Source organism: Erpetoichthys calabaricus, chromosome 4 (assembly GCF_900747795.2).
Source record: "Erpetoichthys calabaricus chromosome 4, fErpCal1.3, whole genome shotgun sequence".
In the NCBI taxonomy this organism is placed as follows: Eukaryota; Metazoa; Chordata; class Cladistia; order Polypteriformes; family Polypteridae; genus Erpetoichthys; species Erpetoichthys calabaricus.
The window spans coordinates 120,245,270-120,269,538 of record NC_041397.2 but is presented as its reverse complement, the minus strand read 5'-3'; the positions used below and the strand labels follow the sequence as shown (position 1 = coordinate 120,269,538).

Here is a 24,269-nt window from a genome sequence, read left to right as displayed (position 1 = left end):
CGTTAAAGACGCATACAGTGCCACCTCGCTGCCTGCGCTTGGGAAAGCAGATCATAACCTGGTTCTGCTTCAGCCTCACTACAAATCAAGAGTGAGGGTCCTACCTACAACCACATGCTCATTCAGGAAGTGGTCCCCGGAGGCAGAGAAGGCTCTGAGAGAATGCTTTGGAACTACAGACTGGGATATCCTGCAGGGATCACATAGTGAGAACATTGAGGAAGTTGTTGACTGCACTACTGACTACATCAACTTCTGTATGGACATTGTAGTTCCAGTAAGAACTGTATGCTGCTATGCTAACAACAGCGCATCTTCAACCTGAGCCTGGAACAGGGGAGAGTCCCGAGACTTTGGAAAACATCTTGCATCACCCCAGTCCCAAAGGTATCACGTCCTAGTGAGCTGAATGACTTCCGACCTGTTGCTCTGACATCACATGTGATGAAGACCATGGAGAGGCTGCTGCTTCATCACCTGAGGCCACAGGTTCAACACGCCCTCGACCCTCTGCAGTTTGCATATCAGGAGAAGGTGGGAGCGGAGGATGCCATCATCTATATGCTACACCGATCCCTCTCCCACTTGGACAGAGGCAGTGGTGCTGTAAGAATTATGTTTCTAGACTTCTCTAGCGCCTTCAACACAATCCAACCTCTGCTCCTTAGGGACAAGCTGACAGAGATGGGAGTAGATTCATACCTGGTGGCATGGATCGTGGACTATCTTAAAGACAGACCTCAGTATGTGCGTCTTGGGAACTGCACGTCTGACATTGTGGTCAGCAACACAGGAGTGCCACAGGGTACTGTACTTTCTCCGGTCCTGTTCAGCCTATATACATCGGACTTCCAATACAACTCGGAGTCCTGCTATGTGCAAAAGTTTGCTGACGACACTGCTATCGTGGGCTGCATCAGGAGTGGGCAGGAGGAGGAGTATAGGGACCTAATCAATGACTTTGTTAAATGGTGCGATTCAAACCACCTACACCTGAACACCAGCAAAACCAAGGAGCTGATGGTGGATTTTAGGAGGCCATCATATCTCCTCTCCAACTCCATTTGCTTAAACTAAACTATTTACAGTATATAGCACATTTTCATACAAATAATGTAGCTCAAAGTGCTTTACATGATGAAGAAAAGAGAAAAAAAAGACAAAGTAAGAATTTAAATAAGACAACACTAATTAACATAGAATAAGAGTAAGGTCTGATGACCAGGGAGGACAGAAAAAACAAAAAAACTGCAGACGGCTGGAGAAAAAAAAAAATCTGCAAGGGTTTCAGACCATGAGACCACCCAGCCCCCTCTGGGCATTCTACCTAACATAAATGAACAACCCTCTTTGTATTTAGGGTTCTCATGGAAGGACTTGATGATGATGGTCATGTAGACTTGTGGCTTTTCATCCATCAATGTAGAAACATCATTGTGCTTTGATTAGGTGGTGGTGGCGCAGGCCGCCACCACAAAAAACCGGGAAAAGAAACAGAAGAGAGAGTTGGGGTAAGTACAGATTCTAGAGCCACCATGAATAGCTATGATAATTAATTGAATATACAGAGCATCAGGATTAAACTAAAATGAAGTTATGAGAAAGCCATGTTAAAGTAATGTGTTTTAAGCAGTTTTTAAAGTGCTCCACTGTATTAGCCTAGCGAATTCCTATTGGCAGGCTATTCCAGATTTTAGGTGCATAACAGCAGAAGGCTGCCTCACCACTTCTTTTAAGTTTAGCTCTTGGAATTCTAAGCAGACACTCATTTGAGGATCTAAGGTTACGATTTGGAATATAAGGTGTCAGACATTCCGATATATAAGATGGAGTGAGATTATTTAAGGCTTTGTAAACAATAAGCAGTATTTTAAAGTCAATTCTGAATGACACAGGTAACCAGTATCTAATGACGAGTTTACTATGTCAGTTAGCACACCCGATACTTCTTTGAAAAAACTTGTTGGTATTGGGTCAAGGACGCAGGTGGAGGGTCTCAGTTGAGAAATAATTTTATGTAAATCAGGTAAATCTATCCTGGTGAAAGAATTTAATTTGTTTATAAAAGTGTACTGGGGCTTAAGAGGATCTGCAGTGTTGGGGAGATATACTATATTATTTCTAATATCATTAATTTTTTGATTGAAAAATACAGCAATAGCTTCACAAGTTTCACTGGAAGTATTTTGGAGGCAAGCATTTGAGTTACCTGGGTTTAGCAGACGATCAATCATAGAGAATAAGATTCTGGGATTACTAGCATTGTTATTTATAATCTTAGAGAAATAGCAGCGCCTTTCAAGATTGACTGTGTTATTGTATTCTGTTATTTTAACCTTCAATATCGCATAGTGGATAGTTAGCTTAGTTTTTCTCCATTTACGTTTAGCGTGAAAGGTTCCTTCATTTACTGCATAGAAAAGTTGCTTAAACTTGAGAGATTCCTTCAGTCTTTCCTCATTACTCATACTCTCTCTGTCCTGGAATCAGCCTAGTCCCTGTCTTCCAGGATTTGTCTAATGCTACTGTGTCCATTTTGTTATATGTAGGCCAAAGCTGTGCATAGTAAATCCAGGTGAGGTTGCATTAGTGAGTTATATAATTTAAGCATTACCCCTCTTGATTTATACACCACACATGCATTTTCCTATATAATCTTATTAGCCTCCTTAATCATGTCTGTACATACTTCTGGATATCAGAACATTTAAGAATACTGTTATATCAAAATTTGTCATCTTAATTTAATGAAATGATTGGACTGAAGTTATTACATAGTTTGTTATTTTTATTATGCATAAAATACTGTGTTTTCTCATTATTATATTTTTTGGTGCTAGGTAACTGATGGTCTTAATGTTGTACCAACAACACCAGAAGAAACTGAAGACTGTAAAATGACATTGTCTGCTCAACAGCTGCATCAAATTATAATTGGTAAGCCTCATTTTCAAAAGCTTAATCCTCACGTTTTTCACTATTATCAGAAAATTCTTCTAAGAAAATCAAGCTTGGTTAGAAATTAAAAGATGGGCTTGTAGATAGTCATCTACAATATATGGTCATAATAAGTAAGGTACCATTAAGATTATTGCTTTCACTACATCTTTTATATCACTTCTCTTGCTCTGTTGCCTGCCAGACACCGGACGGATAGACATAGAGCAAAACATGTCTTATAATGAAAGTACTAGAGCTTCATATTTTAATAGATATTTAACATTCTGTCTTGTAATGTGAATTTCAGGCTTACCCTACATATATTATAAAAAATCCATGTATTTCTATATTTTTATTATTTTGGTTACAGTGTTTCATTACAGTGCCTACATTACAAGAATAGTAATTCATCTATTACTATATTTCATAAAGACATTATTTCTCATCCTTCTAGAGAAAAAGAAGTAGTAATCATGTTATCAGTGGTTAAACTTGGTCAGTTAATCATGGACCACATTAAAAAATTTTAGCAAAATTATATTCAATTGTACTTTTTTTATCATTTTAAGTAGGATATTCCAGATGAACAAGATAAGATGCAGTGCTAGTAGTGTATTAAAAGTTATTACAGTGTCGAGTGAATTGTTTATATAGTAGTAATTAGTGACAAGCAATATCTACAGAATTCACTTCACTGTGAATTTGGCAAAATTGTGGAAATATGTGGAAATATTCAGGAGCTTTGCCGAACTCAGCAAAATGTGTTGAAGTCAATAGGGAAGGAGGAAGTGAATTAACTTTGAGTGGATTATAATGATGCAATGGTCTTTCAAGTGTATCTGAGGGCTAGGGAATTGTCTGCCAACTGTGCCGGACCAATTATTGTGGCCATGTATGTAACATGAGCTGTGAGGCAGCAGTGCTAACCAGTATACCACCCTGCCTGAAACAACAAAAGATGCAAATAGAATCATTACCTACAAACAAAATACAATAACTGGCCACAAAGTAGCATTAAGTTATAAAAAAAACTATAAATAAATAAATAAATAAATAAATATATATATATATATATATATATATATATATATATATATATATATATACACAACATACAATGTTATCATTGCAGTCACAGAACTCACAGATGCCTATGCCCCAAAGCAGGCAGTGCAAACCAATCTTCAAATCCTGGTGACTGGAGCTGCAGTCTGCTCACCGCCCACATTTTGGGTCCATATAAGGGAAAAGAACACATGGGCCAAATGCAGGCGCAATTGCACTGACTCAAAACAAACCTTAACCCACATGATAATTAATAATAATGAAGGAATCTGAATGGATAGATTCTTCTCCCTTTTTTTCTTCCATCAAATAGATAGAATGAGCTTGTAAACTGCCAGAGAATGTTGGAGTTAACATGTTAAAAGTATTAGCATAGTCAAAAACGTATTTAAGTAATGAGTAACACAATGTAATATTTATTTTACTGAACTAAAAATACCTGTGTTACTTTATGAAAGTACTTTACATTATGAAAGCTTATTCCTATCACTAAAAAAATACTGTTATTCTGCAGAATTATTACTTTTCTAAAATGTTGCCTGCTGCTGTTGGTGTAACATTGTGAACATGCATGTGCTGTGACTATCTGATGACAGCTAGTGAGGAAGAAGTTAAGCATGTGCTTAGCATGCAATCAAATGAAAAGAACTGAATAAAAGTTATAAATATACATTTAATCCTGCATGTGCTGAGGGTTGAATTTAATCCACCCAGTTTAAGGTCACAGGGAGCCACTAATCATTGCAGCAGCTTGTGGTGTAAGGCAAGAAGGTGTGACAGATAGAGGCTTTGTCCACCTCTTGAACCCTCAGGTACCACTCTGATGACCAGGTCAAAGTATAAATATTCTTTATTTTATAAAAATACCGCACACAAAGCACTTTCCACACCCCACTCATAAACACTACAATTCTCTCAATAACCAATCCTCCTCGCCCAGACACTTTGCCACCCTACCTCCCAGCTCAGCTCAGTGTACTGGGCTTCCCACAGTCCTTTTATAGCCCCTGACCCGGAAATGGTTCCTGGCAAAACCCACAAGTCCGTTTCCTTCCGGGTCAGGGTAAACAGTCCTCTTCTTCACCCCGGGAGTACGTCGTTTCTTCCGGTCACGTGACTGTGACGCACTCCCGGGTTATAGGGCACGCAAGAGCCCACTAGCCCCCTTACAGCGACTCCTGGTGGCCCCCAAGATATCCAGCAGGGCTGTGTATATAAACTACAAAGTCCATGAGGCCCTGCTGGCATTCGGGGCACCATCATGCTGTCCGGAGGGCTCCTCCTAGCGGCCTGGGGGTGGCGACCGGAGTCCATAGCCGGTCGTCCATCACAAAGGAAACCTGGTACGTCAGTACTTTGCAAGGCACAATCGCACAACCAGATTGTAAAGAATGTGCTACATGCAATCCAGTAACATAAATCTATAAATAATGTATCAGATTAGTTTTAATCCAACTCTTTGCTATTAGGTATTTTGAAACAGTATGATCTGCTGATGCAGCAGCCAGTTTTCATACCGTAAATGTTATGGGGCTACTTTTAGGATGGAATATTGGAATGGATGTTATTTTATTCACAGCACATTAAAGGTACTTAAAGTACTTATAAAACATAAGAAAATTATCTAATGTGGGTGAGTTTCTGGTCAGTTTTATAAAGGTTCATACATGAGCTTAGAATTCAATGATAAATGCTGGTCAGTGAAATATGGAGTTTTTCAAAAACGAGAAAAAAGTATCACAAAAGTAAGGCGCCGTTTGTAATACATTATGTTTTATAATTAATAAGTATATAACATTAATTAATTTATTTATTTTAGTAAATAGTGAGTAATGTAACCAAGTTATTTTTATAAGTAATGTTCCCCAGCACTGCCAGCAGTATACTGTATGTGTACTGTATGTGTGCAGGTCTACCCTACACATCGAAGAGCATAACATGCTTAAGACACAACATGCAAAAATCTATGCAGAATAACAAAGGACTTTCATAATGTTTTCATTCTGGTCAGCTAATGTAACCCTCAAATGAAAAGTTTCTTTTTTTTTAAACACATATGGAGTGGAGTAGTGACAGAACACATGTGCAAAGCAGATTGGACATCGATGTAAAATGTTGGAATCCAACTGGTATTTCCCAAAAAGGTGGAGTATGCCTACAGTACACCAGTGTGAAATTTCAACACATGGTTTCTACAGCTCTGTGATGTCATGCTGGCCTTGCAAGGCATCATAGGGCACTGGGGAAAAAAATGTTCAACTATGCAAATTTCTAGTAAAACATTCAGTAAACAAGGTCACCAGTGAACACAACAGATTTGCTGTGAAATAATGTTTTCTCACATTTCACCACTCTACACTAGTACTAATGTCCCTTCTGGTAGAAGTTGGGCACTTGAAAGATTAGAGGCTACTATAATTCTAAGAATGTCAGAAAAATAAGGGACATTCCTTATACATGTGACCCAGAAAATCAGGTGTGTGCAGGTATCTCTTACAAGTAAGTCTTGATCTGTATATGTTTTAGATACATTGAGAAAAATGTGTCACTTTTCAGTTTTGAAATGAGGTAGACAAGTTTCAGACAAATTGAGGAAAAGTATATTTACCTGGTGCTGATATGCACTCATTTCTTTGAAAGTGTAATTGAAAGACTTTGTTCTCAGCATTGCCTAAGGTGATCTAGAGATAAATTCTTTTGGAGACAATGATTTAGTATGAAAATAGTTTCTGAACTTTTGGAGTTGTTTTGGGGAAATCAATGTATTGAAATTCTGCTACTTAGTTGACACGTTTAGAGCAAATAGAAATGCACACAGAGCAGCGATAGCAAGAGTGAAATATGCATGGAACACATTTTATTACATTCTGACTGTAAATCCGGTATTTTCTTTAGAGCTTAGTGAAATGTACAAATTCTTTCATTAGTTTTAGAGATGTGATGTTAGTTCTGTTGCCTATCTAGTTGAAAGTGTATTTTTATAAGAAACTTAAGAAATTATTTGTCACCTCCAATATGCTGTGCTACCAAGAGAAATCAGACAGATAGTAGTCATATATACATTTGTTTCAAATTGTCTAGAAATAAATTTGATAAAATCTTCATCTGCATCTTCTAACAGTAATGAACTAAGTTGTCAATTATCAGTTAGTGTTATAAGAGTGTGGTATTCTAAGTTCCAGGATAACTAGAATATTCTGAGAAATATCAGATCAATTATAACTGCAAAATTTAATGGGGATAGTAAATTATTCTCAGTAAAAAACTTGGTTATTGAGCATGATACAATGAAGAGGGCAAAAGAATATTGCCTTAAGTATGGGTAGCGACCTCCTCATTCTGGAATTACATTTTCCTTTTAAATAGGTAAAATTGTTGAGGCAGCTTTTCTTTACAATTAAACATTTTATTATCTATATAATAACTTTTTTATGGTAAACCTCTTTGCATTTTTGGGGGTTTTGGATATCAAAAACTAGTTTTATATGATTATTTTGGTCATAAATCTCTGGGACTATGTAGTATATTTTATTATTACATTACTAGACATTAAGCCCATTACAATAACGGGTGCTAGAACAGTAGTGCATTCTCTTTGATCATTTTTTTTACACTCATTTTCCTTTTCTTCTATAGATCTATTTGCTCTTCTGAGTCTTTCTCGTTAAACGTTTTTCTTACGCTCATTTTCTTTTTCTTCTTTTTTTAGGTGGCATGTTGTTAGTAGATAGTCGCAGTAATATAGGCTTGTACGTCCGTAATATTTTCTGTTACAGTAATACTGGCTTGTATGTGGCTGTAATATGCGTCACTGTATTGTGTGCCTTTAATTTTCTCTCGCAGTAATACTGGTTTGTATTTCCGTAAAATGCGTGTAATTTTCTCTGACAGTAATACTGGCTTTGATATCATAATATGCGTTTAATTTTCTGTCACAACAGTGGGTAATCAGCAGATTCTCCCCAGCAACTGATGTAATGTGTGGTGTGCAGTTGATAATCATGCTTGTGGCGTCTCTCCAGCAAGTACTGTGCAGTTCCCCAGCCAAGTATTTTAATCCGTGCTGGCTTGCAGCTGATTTTTGTATGTGTGTGCAACGGATTTTATGTGCGCGAAAATAAATCACTTTTAAAAGTCATCCTATTGTAATATCATGAAAATTCGTATATTTAGGAAAACCCCTCCAACGACTGACACTTTACACTTTACCGGGCTAGGCTTCTTAATCGCAAATCTGACATCCTCAGAGTGAACACTTGCACAACAACAAACACTAATCCCACCTCTTTGGGGAAGCTGGTCTCCACGTCTCAATACCCGTTTGGATTTTTCGTGCCTTTTGTTTTAAGTCTTACCTCGTTTACAGAAATCCGATTGGATCAACCGCACGATATTTTATAGGTCCTGTCCTCTCTGTCTTGTGTGACGCGTCAGGAGGCCTTTGAAGCATCTGCTCAAAGCACCGCACCATGCCCCACACATGCGCACTTCACCAGAAGACACACACACACGGACACTGGACGCACACAGGGGTTTTATTAAAGAGGATTTTTATTCTACCGCAATGACATTTTATTTTGTTTATTGGCCACCATTTCGGTTATCTCATCATCAGGATGTAACTCCAGTTGTTTGGTGGGGATGTTGGGGGCGCGGGCAAAGTACCAAAAATTATATCACCAACACAATTCTTTTTAAGCTGACCCTGCAGGTCTGTCAACTTCTGAGATTGTGGGTAAACAAAAGAGAGTTTGCAAGTTACATAGAGTATTTTTAACTTTGTGTTTGGACGGTATTGCAGCTTTCATACACTGGTAAAACTTCCATTTGTGACAAGTCTGTTATTGCACATGTTGGGGAATAAGGAAAACATTACCAATAAATTATTATCCCAGTGTTTTGCATAACAATTGGCTAGAATAAATGTAGTTTCATTCAGTTTTACCATTGCTATAATATAATTACCTTTAGAATTAGAAGTTATATTAGAATTGACAAAATTAATTACTGTAGTAATCAATATTCCTTCCATCAGTAGAATGAATACCCATCACTTCTTCAACCTTGGTTGATCTCTAATTTGTAAATGTGTCTTATATATAAAGGCTCTTTTACCTCAGTGATGAAAAGTTTTGTAGCAATTAATTTCTGTACTATTGTTTCCACACTTCTTACTTCACCAACATTTGTTATTATTTTTGGCTCTATGGTTTGGATTTTCCACTGAAACTGTAATTTTTGGCAGCTTGCATTTACATGTTGACTTGTTTCATGTGTCAAACACTGCAAATAGGTATATGCTAAAATGATAAAGTGGATACATAGAAAGAAAGAAGTTAAGAGTAGTTCTTCACCCTTATCCTACCATATGTAATGTGTTGCCTACTCAGACAAATAAAAGATTGAACACTTTTCCCACTGAAAATCCTACTGTGTTGCAGAGAGAAATAGTGCTTATGGGATTAATGCAGTCAAAGCTGTCCCTAATCAGCTATGAAATTAGAGTGGATGGATCAGCATTTTGGATACACACGAGCACTACAAACCTCTAAGCTACTGTCCCTAGCAATCTGAGAAGTGTAACAGATGAATTACCCCCTGTACCCTCATGTAAATGGCACCCATATAGCCTCCTAACTTGATACCCAGCCCCATAAACTGGTCCACTCAGTCTTGCGCATTGTTGAAACTTTTCACATTGTTGAACTCCTCACCCTATCAACATGAGTAAACCACACAATCTTATTTCAGCTACTAACATCAGCAATCTCTTCTTTTTTTGCTGATGTATTATGCAGAATTAGATGAAAGGAGGGTTTTGGATTTGCTTGGCTGTTAGTGGAGTTTTTAATAATAAGTAGGCTATGTAAGTCTGCTAGATTATTAGTCTCGCATATACAGTTTTAAGCAAAAAATAAGTAAATATAAACTGATTAAATTAAGGTTTACATACCTTTTTACATAAACATGTATTGCAAATAGAAAAAAAGACTGTTAAAAATGACTGAGTATATTAATTTCAAAGTATAGTACATACCGGGGTGTCCACTCCGATCCTGGAGGTATACAGTGGCTGCAGGGTTAGGCCTTTCCTTAATTAGTGACTTGTTATTTCTGCTAATTAACTTCTTTTGTCTTCATTTTAATTGACTAGCTTTTTAAGACTCTAACCCTTTAATTGTTTCTTTTTTCCTTGATTAGCTGCCAACAATAATGAGATACAAAATGAGCCAGCATGGGACCAGCTAACCAGTGCCCATCATACAATATTTGAAAATTAGGAAAGGTGAAGGTCTCAGTAATGTTGATCTTTTCAAACACACAAGACATTTTGACATAGTCTTAGAAACAGGAATATCAACAGTTTTGGAAATGTTTGCAGTGGGTGAATGAGAGCACCAACAAGCCGTGGAATTAAATAATGGGTTTAATTAACAACCAGAATTGGCTTCTAATTAAGAAACTAGTTGCTACGGAATTGATTAGAGTTTGAGGCTCTGACTTAGCTGGTCCTCTGTTGGTCCACTTCACTTCTCATTTGTTTTTGGCTGCCATTTTAAGAAAAATAAGGAAAATAAATTGAAAAGAAGTTAAGTCTGTTATCAGCAGAAATTAGTCACTGATTAAGAAAGTCGCAGGAAGGAAAACCTGCAGTCACCATAGCCCTCCAGAATCAGAGAGGGACACTGATATATATAGTAAACTGTTGGTTTTATATTAGTATAACTATTATAAAATTAATACAAGAAAATACTGCTAAGTGGTTTAAATATGTTTTTAGTAGAATGGCAATTACTGCAAAGAAGAACATTAATATTAGTTTAGAAGAATTCATTCTTTTGAGTACAAACATTAAAATTAAAGCAAAGTGCATTTAAGAACGATCTGAACTATAGACAGGATAAAGCAGTATGAAGCTAACCACCCAGTTAAGTACAATATGTTGAAATGACAAGCTTAATATTTTAAACACTTTAGTTTCAGAATATTTAATTGTATTTTACCTTAACTGATTCCTCTCGGTCTCATCATTGTACAGCAGATAACATAATTAGTGGTTTTATTAATAATGTACAAAAAATAGTCATTATACAATATGAAAAATGAGTCCACCCTTAATTCCATTACTTCAAACAAGGGTAAGAAATTAAGATTAACTAAAAAGTGTGATCATCAATACTGTATGTGGTTTCACTATGCTAATTTGTCTGTGAGGGGTTACCAATCCTGTTCCACACTGTATAAAGTCCCATCATTCCACATTGAAAAAGATGTACAAACCAGATTGTGGGTCACTGTAAATCAAGCAGTGGCATACATAAATAGAAACAAGTGCCCAGTAATATTTAGAAGCTTAATTTAACATATGCTGAGATAGTTTAAATATTAGTTAACCATGTAAGCAATAGAAGATGATTTACTGCTCTCTTCTTGTTTGTAAACTACAGTATGTATGATCTTACATTAGAAACTTTTGTGGGTGCTATTGATCTGATTTGTCATTCATTTTATATTCTTAATAGATTTTTTTTCTTACTCCTTTATTAGGGCCATCTGTTGTAGACTTTGGTGAAGTGTGCATACATTCCATTTCCTCAAAGCCTCTGAATATTGTCAATAATTTGCCTGTACATATTTGGGTACAATTTGAAATTGACTGTCTGGAGCTCCAGCAAACAAGTCCTTTGTCTCATGTTGTTCCACCAATGTCCAGAGCATTTCTACCTATCATATTTGAAACAAATGATTTAGGAAAGTTCCAACGGTAAGTCATTAAAATTACCTGTACTGTTTATTTTATTCCCTACTACCCTACAATAGAAAAAGAAAGATCAGAAAGTAGTTAGATAGTTGTAACATAAAAAAGAACTACACTAATAATCCCTTCCTGACTTATAAAACACTTGGTGAGTATACATGTAAAATGTCATTTAATAGCTCTTTTATATTTTTGTTTATTGTGTGTTGAGCTTATTGAAATGCCACCATATTATAAAAGAAATAAGGGAATTCTTTTTTTTTTCTTTACAATCATTTCCTTTATCTCTAATCAAGAAAAAAATGTATAAAATGCTGAGCTATTTTTCCAGGAATTCATTTATTGTAAAGTCCCAAAGGAAAGAAAATTGCCTGTCAAAATTCTTGCTGTTTCACATAAGTAAATCTCTTGAGGAGCAGTAGCATTCTGACAAATAAGCCTTGTTTTCAATATCTGCTTCTTGTGTCAAATATTTTGACTTGTTTTATTTGCTACTATTTCAGGTGTAGTAAGACAAAAACAGATCATTCTTGTAAGAAACACAATATCATAATGTGTAGAAGACTTATTATACCTACCTTTCCTCTCTAGTTTGAGGGAGTAGATTGGCTTTTCATGTAAAATGTTAGTAGACTTCACAACCATGGTCCAGTGACAGAATTGTGTGTGGCATCTTCTGACCCTATTTCCTGAGGCAGAGTGAACACACTTCTTGAGCTTTCATTTCAGCTTTTCTGCCATCAGTCACGACAACACAGTTTAGCAGGAGAAGAACAAAAAACAAAATAACAAGTTGATACACCCAAGTACCTGCACCTACACATAAATACACCAAATGCATTGCTAATTCGGGTTCTGTTGTCTATCAAAAATCTTTGTAATATTGTGTCAATAATTGTGTCTTTTATTTATTTATTTATTGTTTGTTCGGTGTCCTTGAGTTCTCTAAAAGGCACCTTGTATAAATAAAATGTATTATTATTATTATTATTATTATTATAAAAATCTAAAAGCAAAACTGTTGGGCATGTACCATAACACTTTATTTTCAGTATTGACAATCTTGTGGTGTACTATATACATGTCATCTTTCTTTTCTTGTGTATGGTGCAGTCTTAAGAGCCCATTACTTTCAAAATACACTTTCACATATTCTTGCTAGGCGGCACGGTGGCGCAGTGGGTAGCGCTGCTGCCTCGCAGTTGGGAGATCTGGGGACCTGGGTTTGCTTCCCGGGTCCTCCCTGCGTGGAGTTTGCATGTTCTCCCCGTGTCTGTGTGGGTTTCCTCCGGGCGCTCCGGTTTCCTCCCACAGTCCAAAGACATGCAGGTTAGGTGGATTGGCAATTCTAAATTGGCCCTAGTGTGTGGGTGTGTTTGTGTGTGTCCTGCGGTTGGTTGGCACCCTGCCCAGGATTGGTTCCTGCCTTGTGCCCTGTGTTGGCTGGGATTGGCTCCAGCAGACCCCCGTGACCCTGTGTTCGGATTCAGCGGGTTGGAAAATGGATGGATATTCTTGCTACAGTATATAGAGTTTTATTTATGTAATGAAATGTTTTGACTTAAAGTCCAGATTTCATTAATTGGAAAGAACTAATAGTGATTTCTAGAGTAAGTGAAGATTCCCTTTCTGCTTTGTAGCTAATGCATAGCAGCCGCAAAATTTTACAGATGAATACAGAATTGTGATACCTCGTCTTCATTTTGTTCTTTTTTTAACTCAGTGTCTTAAGTCATGCTACTATGCCGTAATCTGAAAGACTCTGTTCTGCAGATAGTCAGTCTGGTTAAACATTGTTTTTTGTTTTTAACAATTAACTCCCATTTACATTGCTTTTTGTTTTTAACAATTAACTCCCATTTGTGCTTATTCATTATGAAACATTAGTGGAAGATTATGTTAGTACTTGGCAGTGCTAAATAAATAAACAAATAAAAAAAAATTAGATTTTTGAAAATTATAAGTTTCACATATTCTTGTAGTACTTCTCTTTTCCTTCGATATCCCGAAAGACATGCAGGTTAAATTTCAAATTAGCCCCAGTATTAATGCCGTGAGTGTGAGTGTGTGTGTGTGTGTGTGTGTGTGTGTGTGTGTGTGTGTGTGTGTGCGTGCTCTGCAATGCACTGATGCTCTATCCAGGGCTGTTTCCTGCCTTATGCCAAGTGTTGCTGGGATAGACTGTTTCCCCAGTGACCTTGATTTCACTTAAATATGTTTGAGAATGACTGACTGACCATCACATACTCAGTCATGTGATCTGTACATACTTGGCTGATTTATATTGGTTGTTGGACATTTTTTTTATGATTTAAATTTGCATGAGGTAAATTAAATTAACCTTACAAGTTAGACACATCTAAATCTTTTTCAGTGCTCACAAATAATGTAACTTTGGCGTAAAAAAATATATAATAAATCATAACTTTAGAAACAACCTGACCTTTTTGTGTTATTCTGCTTACTATCAAAATTACTTTAACAATATTATTTTCACAGTTTCCTATAAAGATTTTAAATGTTTATTTCATTCATGTCAGGTATGATATTTTCACAAAAATACAAAATCTTCATAATGTTTTACAGTGTTAACTATAGTAAGTAATAAATTAATAGATAAATGCTTCTTTAGATTTTTTGCTGAATTTTACATTTTCATACTTCTTCATAGGTCAGTGACTTATACAATAAATAAGAATCATGTAGGTCATGTTCTGGTGTTGGGGCAAGTGGTTCCAGTAACTTTGGAGTTGTCCACTCAAGAATTGATCCTGACACCAAACTCCTGCTTCCTGGCAGAAAGTGGTTTTAGATCAACAATCACTCTACGTAATCCTCAAAATCACCCGGCTGAGTTCACCTGGAAACCCATAATTACAGAAAATGGGATTGCATTTTCTATTCGACCTGCTACAGGTAGATAAATACACTAACATAAGTTTCATATCAATCTGTCTTCTACATCTGTAATTACCTAGCTTTATGTTGTTAAATTTAAATCTATCTATCTATCTATCTATCTATCTATCTATCTATCTATCTATCTATCTATCTATCTATCTATCTATCTATCTATCTATCTATCTATCTATCTATCTATCTATCTAAAAATGTAAAGATAATGATTGCATTTTGAAAGTGAAATAAGGACACGCTTGCAAAAATTTAATTCTAGGGAGAAAATATGTATTCTGTATGATCATACAGAATGATAATCATATATAATCATTATATTATGCTAAAACATATTGTATAACCAGGGTGGCATGGTGGCACAGCGGTAGCGCTGCTACCTCGCAGTTTGGAAACCTGGGTTTGCTTCCCAGGTCCTCTCTGCGTGGAGTTTGCATGTTCTCCCCGTGTCTGCAAGGGTGTGCTCTGTTTCCTCCCACAGTCCAAAGACATGTAGGTTAGGTGCATTGGCAATCCTAAATTGTCCCTAGTATGTGCTTGGTGTGAGTGTGTGTGCCCTGCGGTGGGCTGGTGCCCTGCCTGGGGTTTGTTTCCTGCCTTGTGTCCTGTGTTGGCTGGGATTGGCTCCAGCAGACCCCTGTGATCCTGTAGTTAGGATATAGCGGGTTGGATAATGGATGGATGGATATTGTATAACCACTTGTCACTTTTTCAAGATTTGTCATTGTATTGTTTTTATTGTAAGACATTATTATAAATGTATTACTTGTACAGGATCTGTGGATGCCTACAGAGAATTAGAATGTGAAGTCGTTTGGCACCCATCTTACTATTCCCCAGTGGATGGAGAGTTTGACCTTATAGTTCATGAGGGGAACACAGCCAGACTGAAATGTCTTGCTATGGTAATTAATTTGCCTTTTTTTAATGTAACATGCATTTTTATGAACTGGTATATTCTCTAAATGTTTTGAATGCACCATGAGAGAGGAAAAGTTATTAGTTTGAAAGGAAATTATGATATATGAATGAAGCACAACATTGAATTGAACCAAGGACTTCATTTTCAGTATGCAGTGATATAACACAAAAATATGTTGCTTCTTTCTTCCTTATCAGTGTCTTCCGTAGATCAAGGTAATTCATTTATATGTACATTTGAACTTTAACTGTGTCTGCTTCTGGTTCAGTTAATTGTCTTTTGTTACAAGATTGGACTTTAAGAACAGAAACTTGCTTTTTAGGCATTAAGGATGTCTTAGACACCTTCTGCCATGTGAATTGGCTTTATTCCTTCTTGGGATTGATAATTACTACAATGTCTTTTAGTTACACAGTATATTACAATCATACTTTTTTTTGTATTTAGTAGGTTGTACTCAATGTATATGAAATATACATTTTTAGTCATTCAATGACTTTGTATATAATTAAGTAGAAGCTCATTAAAAACTTTGTACAGTTTCATTCTAGGATATATAATGTGTTTTATTGCTGACTTCTTTTTAATAGCTTGGTTCAACAAGTGTAGAATTTGCTGAAAAGCACATTGTATTTGGCTCAATTGCTCAGAATCTTACTGCAATCAAGACTGCCACTCTCCAAAACAATGGACAAAACCATGCCTACTTTCAGGTATTTAAATTATTATATCTGTGATAAGATAAAAAGCAAACTGTGCCCATAGGCACAGTACATTAACAAGTTCAAAGGTTTCTAAATTAGCATTACCACAGGATGATTTTAATTCATTTTTGATTGTGCTGGCTGGCAAGACCTTTCAAGTGTAAGGTTTTTTGTTGTTTGACGTTTACCTTTTTTATTCAAATTCATTTTGTGTTGTAATTCAATCTGATAAGTTACTATTCTTAGATACAGTAGCTGCTATAGTGTTTTACTTTTAAAATAAACTAACTTTGAGGATAACACATAACGCACTGCGTACTCTTTCTTACATATTTGTTCTGCAAGGATGGTATTAGTTATCCTGCCAAGCAACAGCACATGATAAGTAGTGTAGGAGCAATACAAGAATGGGTGCCCACTAAAACACCCAACAGCATTATTACCATATACTTTTACATACCCTTTTATTATTTTAGTAATTGTCATAGTTTTCTGTACTTTTTAATTATGTTTCCCTTTTCATTCCATCTTAGGAACTAGAATTTTAGTGATAGAGTATTCAGTGTAACTGTAGCAGTTTGTAACTCATTGTTTTGGTGCTTTAAAACTGTTTTTCTGTGCACATAATTAAATATGTCAGGATAAAAAAAAAAGTTTTTTTTATTCTGCTGACCTTATGAAAATGCTGGTTTGTATGTGTGTTTTTTGTTCTTATACATCAAAGGTATTTCTAAAAATAATGATATTAATTAAGTAAGCTTGCGGTGTTTTGGCACCCTGCCCGGGATTGGTTCCTGCCTTGTGCCCTGTGTTGGCTGGGATTGGCTCCAGCAGACCCCCATGACCCTATGTTCGGATTCAGCGGGTCGGAAAATGGATGGATGGATTAATGAAGCTTTAGTATTATGCACAAACATGAGCATATTGTTTGTGATGAAAATTAGCAGCATATTTATGTGAATTGCTGCATTTTTAAGTGGTCATAAAAAACAAATTATGACATGGTACAGAGATAACTACAGTGTCTGGAGTAAACCTTTGTCATTTTCAAATTTCTGATTAGTAATATATTATGTGCATACTGAATGATTTAAAAATATTTTTCATGTAGAATTCTTAACCATGGCAGTATCAGGCACATGCACACACACACACGCACACACACACACGCACACGCACACACACACACACACACACACACACACACACACACACATATCCGGCCATGGGCGGAATGCGTATGGTGTATTCACTCCACGTTATCGTGCATTGCGCTGTCACTGGTATTTTGATAAAAGAATTTGAACAACATATAAGAAGCGTATAAATTATTAAACAGTAAAACATTAACATTTAAGAAGTAAAGTTACATTAAGTACTACTGCAGTGCCTTCGGGTATACCTCATTTTTTGTTTGCCCATTACATGCTTAAATGTATACATTTTTTGGTGCACCTACCTGAGAACACACGACATATAACCGAGCGTGGGAGAAGCATGGATTTTAAACACGCGTTGAGTTCATCTGCTGGTCTCCCTCGTGAAATAACTGGTAATGTTTGACTAAAATCTACAGCGAGTAAAACGACATTACCTCCTATTTTTTTTTTTACGATCTCTGAGATCTTGCTTTTTTCGGTTCAAGGCTTCATAAGCTCTTTTATGTTCTATGGTGTACTTATCCCAAACCATCATCTTTGAATGTTGCAAGACTTTCGCCTTGTATGTAGATTGGGGTAATTACATTCATTGCATTCCTAGTCTGAATCACAATCTGATTGTATGGGTGGTTACCTGGCACTGTAGGGTTGCCACCCGTCCTTTAAAATACGGAATCGTCCCGTATTTGAGAATGAAATTGCCCGTCCCGTATTGATTCAAAACGGGACGGGACTTGTCCCGTATTTTTTTTATCATTTTTTTTAAAGCAGCGTCTCATGCAAATCATCCCACACGCATTTTATGAAGATGCCTCCTTTCCTACTTTTGATTGGGTAATACTTGATGTCATCGGTAGTTTGATTGGTCTTTTTAACTGTCCAGTGAGGAGGGCGGGTCTTTTAAGTAGAGTCTGCAAACTGTTGGCACTGGGATGTGGCACCCGCTGCAGTATGCGTCCCTTATTTTTTTGTATTAAAAGTGGTAACCCTACCTGGCAGGTAACACTTATGTTTGGTCATGAAGTCGTCTAAAATCCGCCACGTGCCCTCTTTTAATTGTGAGAAGCAGATATATATAGCCAAATTCTCGCGCTTCGTTGCGGCGAAGTACTGCTTTTAATTTTTAAGAAGAAAATAAAACCTTTTTAAACGGATCGAAAATATACCAATAACAATTTGTTAAGGATCTGTTTTTTTGTGAACCTCGCTTTTCACAGCTGTCCAGCTACGGCGTGTGTTTCGTTTATTTGACAGTATGTAGATCGTGGTAATTAAATTCATGGCATTCGTTTTCTGAATCACAATCTGACTGTATGGATGGTTACCTGCCAGGTTACGCTTGTGGTTGGTCAGGAAGTCGCCTTACATCCGCCACGTGCCCTCTTTCTGTTCCCAGAAGCTGATCATAGAATGGTTTTAATAGTTTACTTTCAAATAATGCAAAGAGTATGCGACACGTGTTTCTCCTTAATTCTGGGCTCATCAGGCATACACACTCACTGCATCCCCTCTCGAGAATCGAATATCGTTAGCGCCAGAGTTGAAGCCCCTAACGTTGCGGTCAGCAAGTGGGCTAACATCCGCCATGTGCCGTCTTTCAGTTGCGAGAAGCAGATCATAGAATGGTTGAAACTGTTGCCCCCTAACGTTGCGCTACGGCGTGTGGTTCGTTTATACCTCGTGTCTTCTCATTAAACTTTTATCTCGCGAATATGTTATTGCAATCCGCAGCGGGAGCGTTTCTATAAACTTAATTTAAACTTACGTTTTACACCGTGCTTTGTTTCCCTTATGAACATGCTTGTATGCTTCACTCGCTCCCTTCTCAATTGTTTAATGAATTTTTTGTTCTTCGCTGTTTGCGGCTCCTCCTTCATTTGTCCCTACTGCATTCACAGTCTTTTCACGTTATTGCAATCCGCAGCGGGAGCGTTTCTATAAACTTAATTTAAACTTACGTTTTACACCGTGCTTTGTTTCCCTTATGAACATGCTTGTATGCTTCACTCGCTCCCTTCTCAATTGTTTAATGAATTTTTTGTTCTTCGCTGTTTGCGGCTCCTCCTTCATTTGTCCCTACTGCGTTCACAGTCTTTTCACGTGATTACGTGGGAGGCGTGATGACGTGACACTCAACTCCTCCTCCCACGGCCATCGAGCTGCCGTCCATTACAGTATATTGTGAAAAAAGAGGTTCCAGTTATGACCGTTATGCTTTGAATTTCGAAATGAAACCTGCCTAACTTTTGTAAGTAAGCTGTAAGGAACGAGCCTGCCAAATTTCAGCCTTCCACCTACACGGGAAGTTTGGAGAATTAGTGATGAGTGAGTCAGTCAGTCAGTGAGTGAGTGAGTCAGTCAGTGAGGGCTTTGCCTTTTATTAATATATATATATATATATATATATATATATATATATATATATATATATATATATATATATATATATATATAATTTGTATCTTGAAATCCGCAAAGGGAGAAGATAAGTCACGTATCTTAAAATAGTTTTTTATTCCAAAGTTTACAGACCCTACCAGGATTTATCGTCAGTCAAAAATGATTAGACTTACAGGAATCAAAGGCACTATATAGCAAATGGTGAACATCCACTTATTAAATAAGAATTTATGACCAACACCCTCCAAACCTCTGCTTATTATTCCACTCCCCCCCCCTTTCCCCTATATATAAATAAATTACATAATTCATTCTGTTCTATTCCTGGTTTGACTGAATTATTTTTATGTGCTAGTAATTTTAAAGATAAGTAAAATATAATTTAGTTACAAAAATATAATACATCTCATTCAGATCAGAATAGACACCCTAGACACAGACAGATAAAATGTAATACAAAGTAATCACTAAAAGATAATGAGATATGCAAAGTGTAGTGTTTGAAAGGTTTCAGCCTGTTTCATTGGACAGCACTGATAACTTACCTGCTAGTTGCTAAAGAACATTTGTTCCTTGTAAAGTATGTTTTTTAAAATTTGACAAAAAAAATACTGTATCCTTTTCCCATTGCCTTATTTTAAGTGGGCTGGGATTCTTCTAGTTGATCTAAATGTTCATTTTCCATTGGGTTACTGTTAATAGGGATATTAGAGGATTAGGAATTATTAGGAATTATTCCAGTAATGTCTTAGAAGCAGACATTCCCAAAAGGTAATCTGGTAAAGAAGGTGCTTAATGGCATTGCCCACATGTAGAGTTTTATTGTGGCTGAAATTTCTTAAATGAAAAAAATATTGTATGCAGTAATTGGATATCTATTAAAAAAATACACATAAAACATAAAGCTAAGTAAGTGATTTGTTCATATAACACACCTCTTTTAGTTACTATGCATCATGCAAGAAATATTTGGAGAACAGTGTAATTTTCATAAAAGGTAAAAAGCAAAATTAACTAATTCATATTACATTTTAACATGAAAAATATGTTTAACTGTAATTAATTGCTATAATGTTCTCCATTTTACATTCTATAACCTGCTTATTCCACTTTAGGGTTGCAGTGGGCTGAAAGTGGTCCTCACAGGATTGGGCAGATAGCACAAAACAGCCCAGTACATCACAGGGCTTCTGTAATTACAGGCTGTTAAATTACTTTTTCTAGTATATTTTTTGCATGTTACATTTATAACATTTTGTACAATTTGATTTATTATGGTAGGTTTTTGATCCTAACCCTCTGGCCGGAATGACTATCATACCTTCTGAGGGAGTGGTACCAGTTGGAGGGAGCTTGGATCTTGTACTATGCTTTATCCCAGATGCCGTGATGAAATTTGACACAAGAGTAGAGGTATGGATTATGTTAGCCAATATATTCTCAAAAAATGCCTCAGTATTACTACATTTTTCATTATGATACTCTTTCTTTTCCTTTTTCTTACAGTGTTGCACAGCAGTAGTTATACTGTATTTGTAAAATATTTCAAATGAATTCATTTGATAGTTCAGATTTGAACAGTAACATCTATTTTTCATATATAAAATACATAACTAATTCTTATTTTATATGCTAAAAGAAAAGGCGATAGGGAGCAGTAAACAGCATGAACGAGAAAGTGAGAGAGAGAGAGAGAGAGCATGATCCATAGAGAATGTGCAGAACATCAATCCATCACATTGCTCCTTTACTACGGTATATCTAGCTTGGAGTGTCAGCGGGTTTGTTATGGACTAATAAGCATTATTTAAATTATGAAGAATTGTTTCAGTTGGTTGCCTATATCCTATTACAGTGTATTTAGCACTCTTTATAAATAATAATGAAGTTAAACATGGCTAGTTAAACCATGAGTTCGTATTCAAGGAAGAAGCTTTCATCACCCACACACATGAAATTAATATCTTAACCTAAATATTTACTGTCTAAAATCTGGTAGTTAAAATTATATGAAACCTGAGATACTCGATTTAAAGTAAATCATCATCTGTATGTTTGTTGTTATTTATTATTTATTACTGTTGTTGTAAGTATTACCAGAGTGTTTTTTATGTTTAGGGTTCTAATTTTCACATAAAGTTAGGACAGAATCAATGTTATACATTTATGCAGTGGATTACAAGTGTGTGAATCCTAAATGCAACTTAGTGTTAAAAATACAAGTGATTGATAATGTGGTCATGTTTTTATATAATAAAAAATTTCTGAATTTTGAAAGACTGACAGCCCCTTTACTTTAATACCTGCATAGCTCCTTCTCCATTTGTAAGTTACACTATTGTCAAGTCAAGTGGCTTTATTGTCATACCATCCATGCACAGTATTGCAGCATACAGTGGCATGAAATAACGTTCCTCAGGGCTTCTATGCAACATCAGAATCAGAATCACTTTTATTTGCTGCTTATAACATAAGACAATGTCACATACAAAAACATAAATAGCTTACTGTAAGTTAAAAAGAAAAACTTCATACAAAGTTGCAGAGTAGTACAATTTTAAATGAAATGTGCAAATAACGATGTGCAAGTGAAAGTGTGTGTAGTGTGTATACATGTGCACACACATACATGTATATTTACTGTACACACACACACTTTCATGCAGTATATGAAAAAACACATTAATATACAAAGAAGACAGGCTAAATTATTGGTCTGAAAGTGCTATGGCTCTGGGAAAGAAACTATTGAGGTTCCTGTTAGTTTTAGTTTTAATTGACCTGAAATGTTTACCAGAGGAGAGTTTTTGGAATAAGTGATGAGCTGGGTGAGATGAGTCTGTGGTGATCCTTTGGACTTGATTAGTGACACGAGATGTGTATACATGTCTGCAACAGATGAAAGAGCACATCCAATTATTTTCACAGCAGACTTCACAACACACTGTAATTTATTTTTGGAGTGTGCCGTTGCTGAACCAATCCATTCAACAATGGAGAATGTGATTACATTTTCAATTATGGATTTGTAAAACTGAACTAGGATTGGCTGGGAAATATTACATTTCTTTAGTAGGTGTAAGAAGTACAACCACTGCTGTGCATTTTTAGTGATGTAGGCAGTGTTAATGTCCTGGCTGAGAGTGTTTGTGATGATTGTACACAGAAATTTGAAGGATACCACTATATTGACTACAGAATCATTAATTTCTAATGGGAGAGGTTGTTGCTGTTTGCGAGAGTCAATGACCGTTTCCACTGTCTTGGTGATATTAAAGACTAGGTTGTTGGAAGCACACCAAGACACAAGATGAAATAATTATTTTTGAGAAGATGTTTTGTTGCCATTAGAAGTTTGACCAATAATGGTTGGTGTCACCAGTGAATGTAATGATTGTAACTGAAGGATCAGTGGGCCTACAGTCATTAGTGTATAAGGAATGAAGTAGGAGGTGAAAGTACACATTTTGGAGGGCACCTGTCCTAATAAGGAGACAGTCTGAGAGGTGAGAGCCAACACAAACATATTGTTTACTGTTTGTCAGAAAACTATAAATCAGTTTACAGATGGAAGGATTCAGTTCAGCTTGTAGAAGTTTAGTTAACAAATTGTTCAGGTACAATGGTGTTAAAACCTGAACTGAAGTCAACAAACATTATTCTGGCATAAGTTCCTTTACAGTCCAGAAGCTCCAGCACAAAGTGAAGACCCATGTTAATGGCATCGTCCATGAATCTATTTGCTTAATTTGCAAACTGAAGATGGTCAAGATCAGTAGCAGTAACAGACTTCAGATATGTTAGAACAAGCTGTTCAAATATCTTCATTAGAGTTGATTTAAGAGCAGTAGGTCTGTAATCATTGTGAATGCTAATTTTATCACTTTTGGGAACAGGAACAATAACAGAAGATTTCAAGCAATCTGGTACACTGTGCAAGAGACAGGTTAAAGATATCTGTGAAGAGAGGAGCGAGCTGCCTAGCACAGTGTTTGATTGTTGCTGGACAGGAGAGACAGAGTCAGGAGCCACGGCTTTCCGTTATTATAAATCACAATAGATTTGCTAGGTATGCAAACATTTTCACAGAAGGAGATAGAAGATGTAACAGTGTCAGTCAGCTCATGAATGTTTTCACAAGCATTTATAAAAGCATACCAATCTACACAGTCCAGACAATGTTGTAATTATTCAACTGACTCATCAGACCATGAACAAATGGAATTCTTTACTGGTTTAGCTGAAGTTACCCTTTGTTTTTAAGTGGGTAGCAACTGTATATAACGTGGTCAGAATTACCCAGCGGCGCATGAGGTAAAGCCAGGTATCTGTCTTTAATAGCGCAGTAGCAGTAATCCAAAGTTTTCCCATCCCTGGTGGGACATTTAACTAGCTGTTTGTAGCTG

The 24,269-nt window shown here is 36.3% G+C and overlaps 1 protein-coding gene across 1 annotated transcript in view; it reads left to right on the top strand.

The window, feature by feature from the left end:
* The window catches only part of LOC114651130 (cilia- and flagella-associated protein 47-like), a 622,279-nt gene that overhangs the window by 48,249 nt on the left and 549,761 nt on the right, over window positions 1–24,269 (top strand). Inside the window, 6 exon segments of the mRNA XM_051927333.1 lie at window positions 2,841–2,937; window positions 11,554–11,770; window positions 14,436–14,680; window positions 15,452–15,582; window positions 16,190–16,312; window positions 21,145–21,278. Of these exon segments, the coding sequence (XP_051783293.1) occupies window positions 2,841–2,937; window positions 11,554–11,770; window positions 14,436–14,680; window positions 15,452–15,582; window positions 16,190–16,312; window positions 21,145–21,278 (947 nt within the window).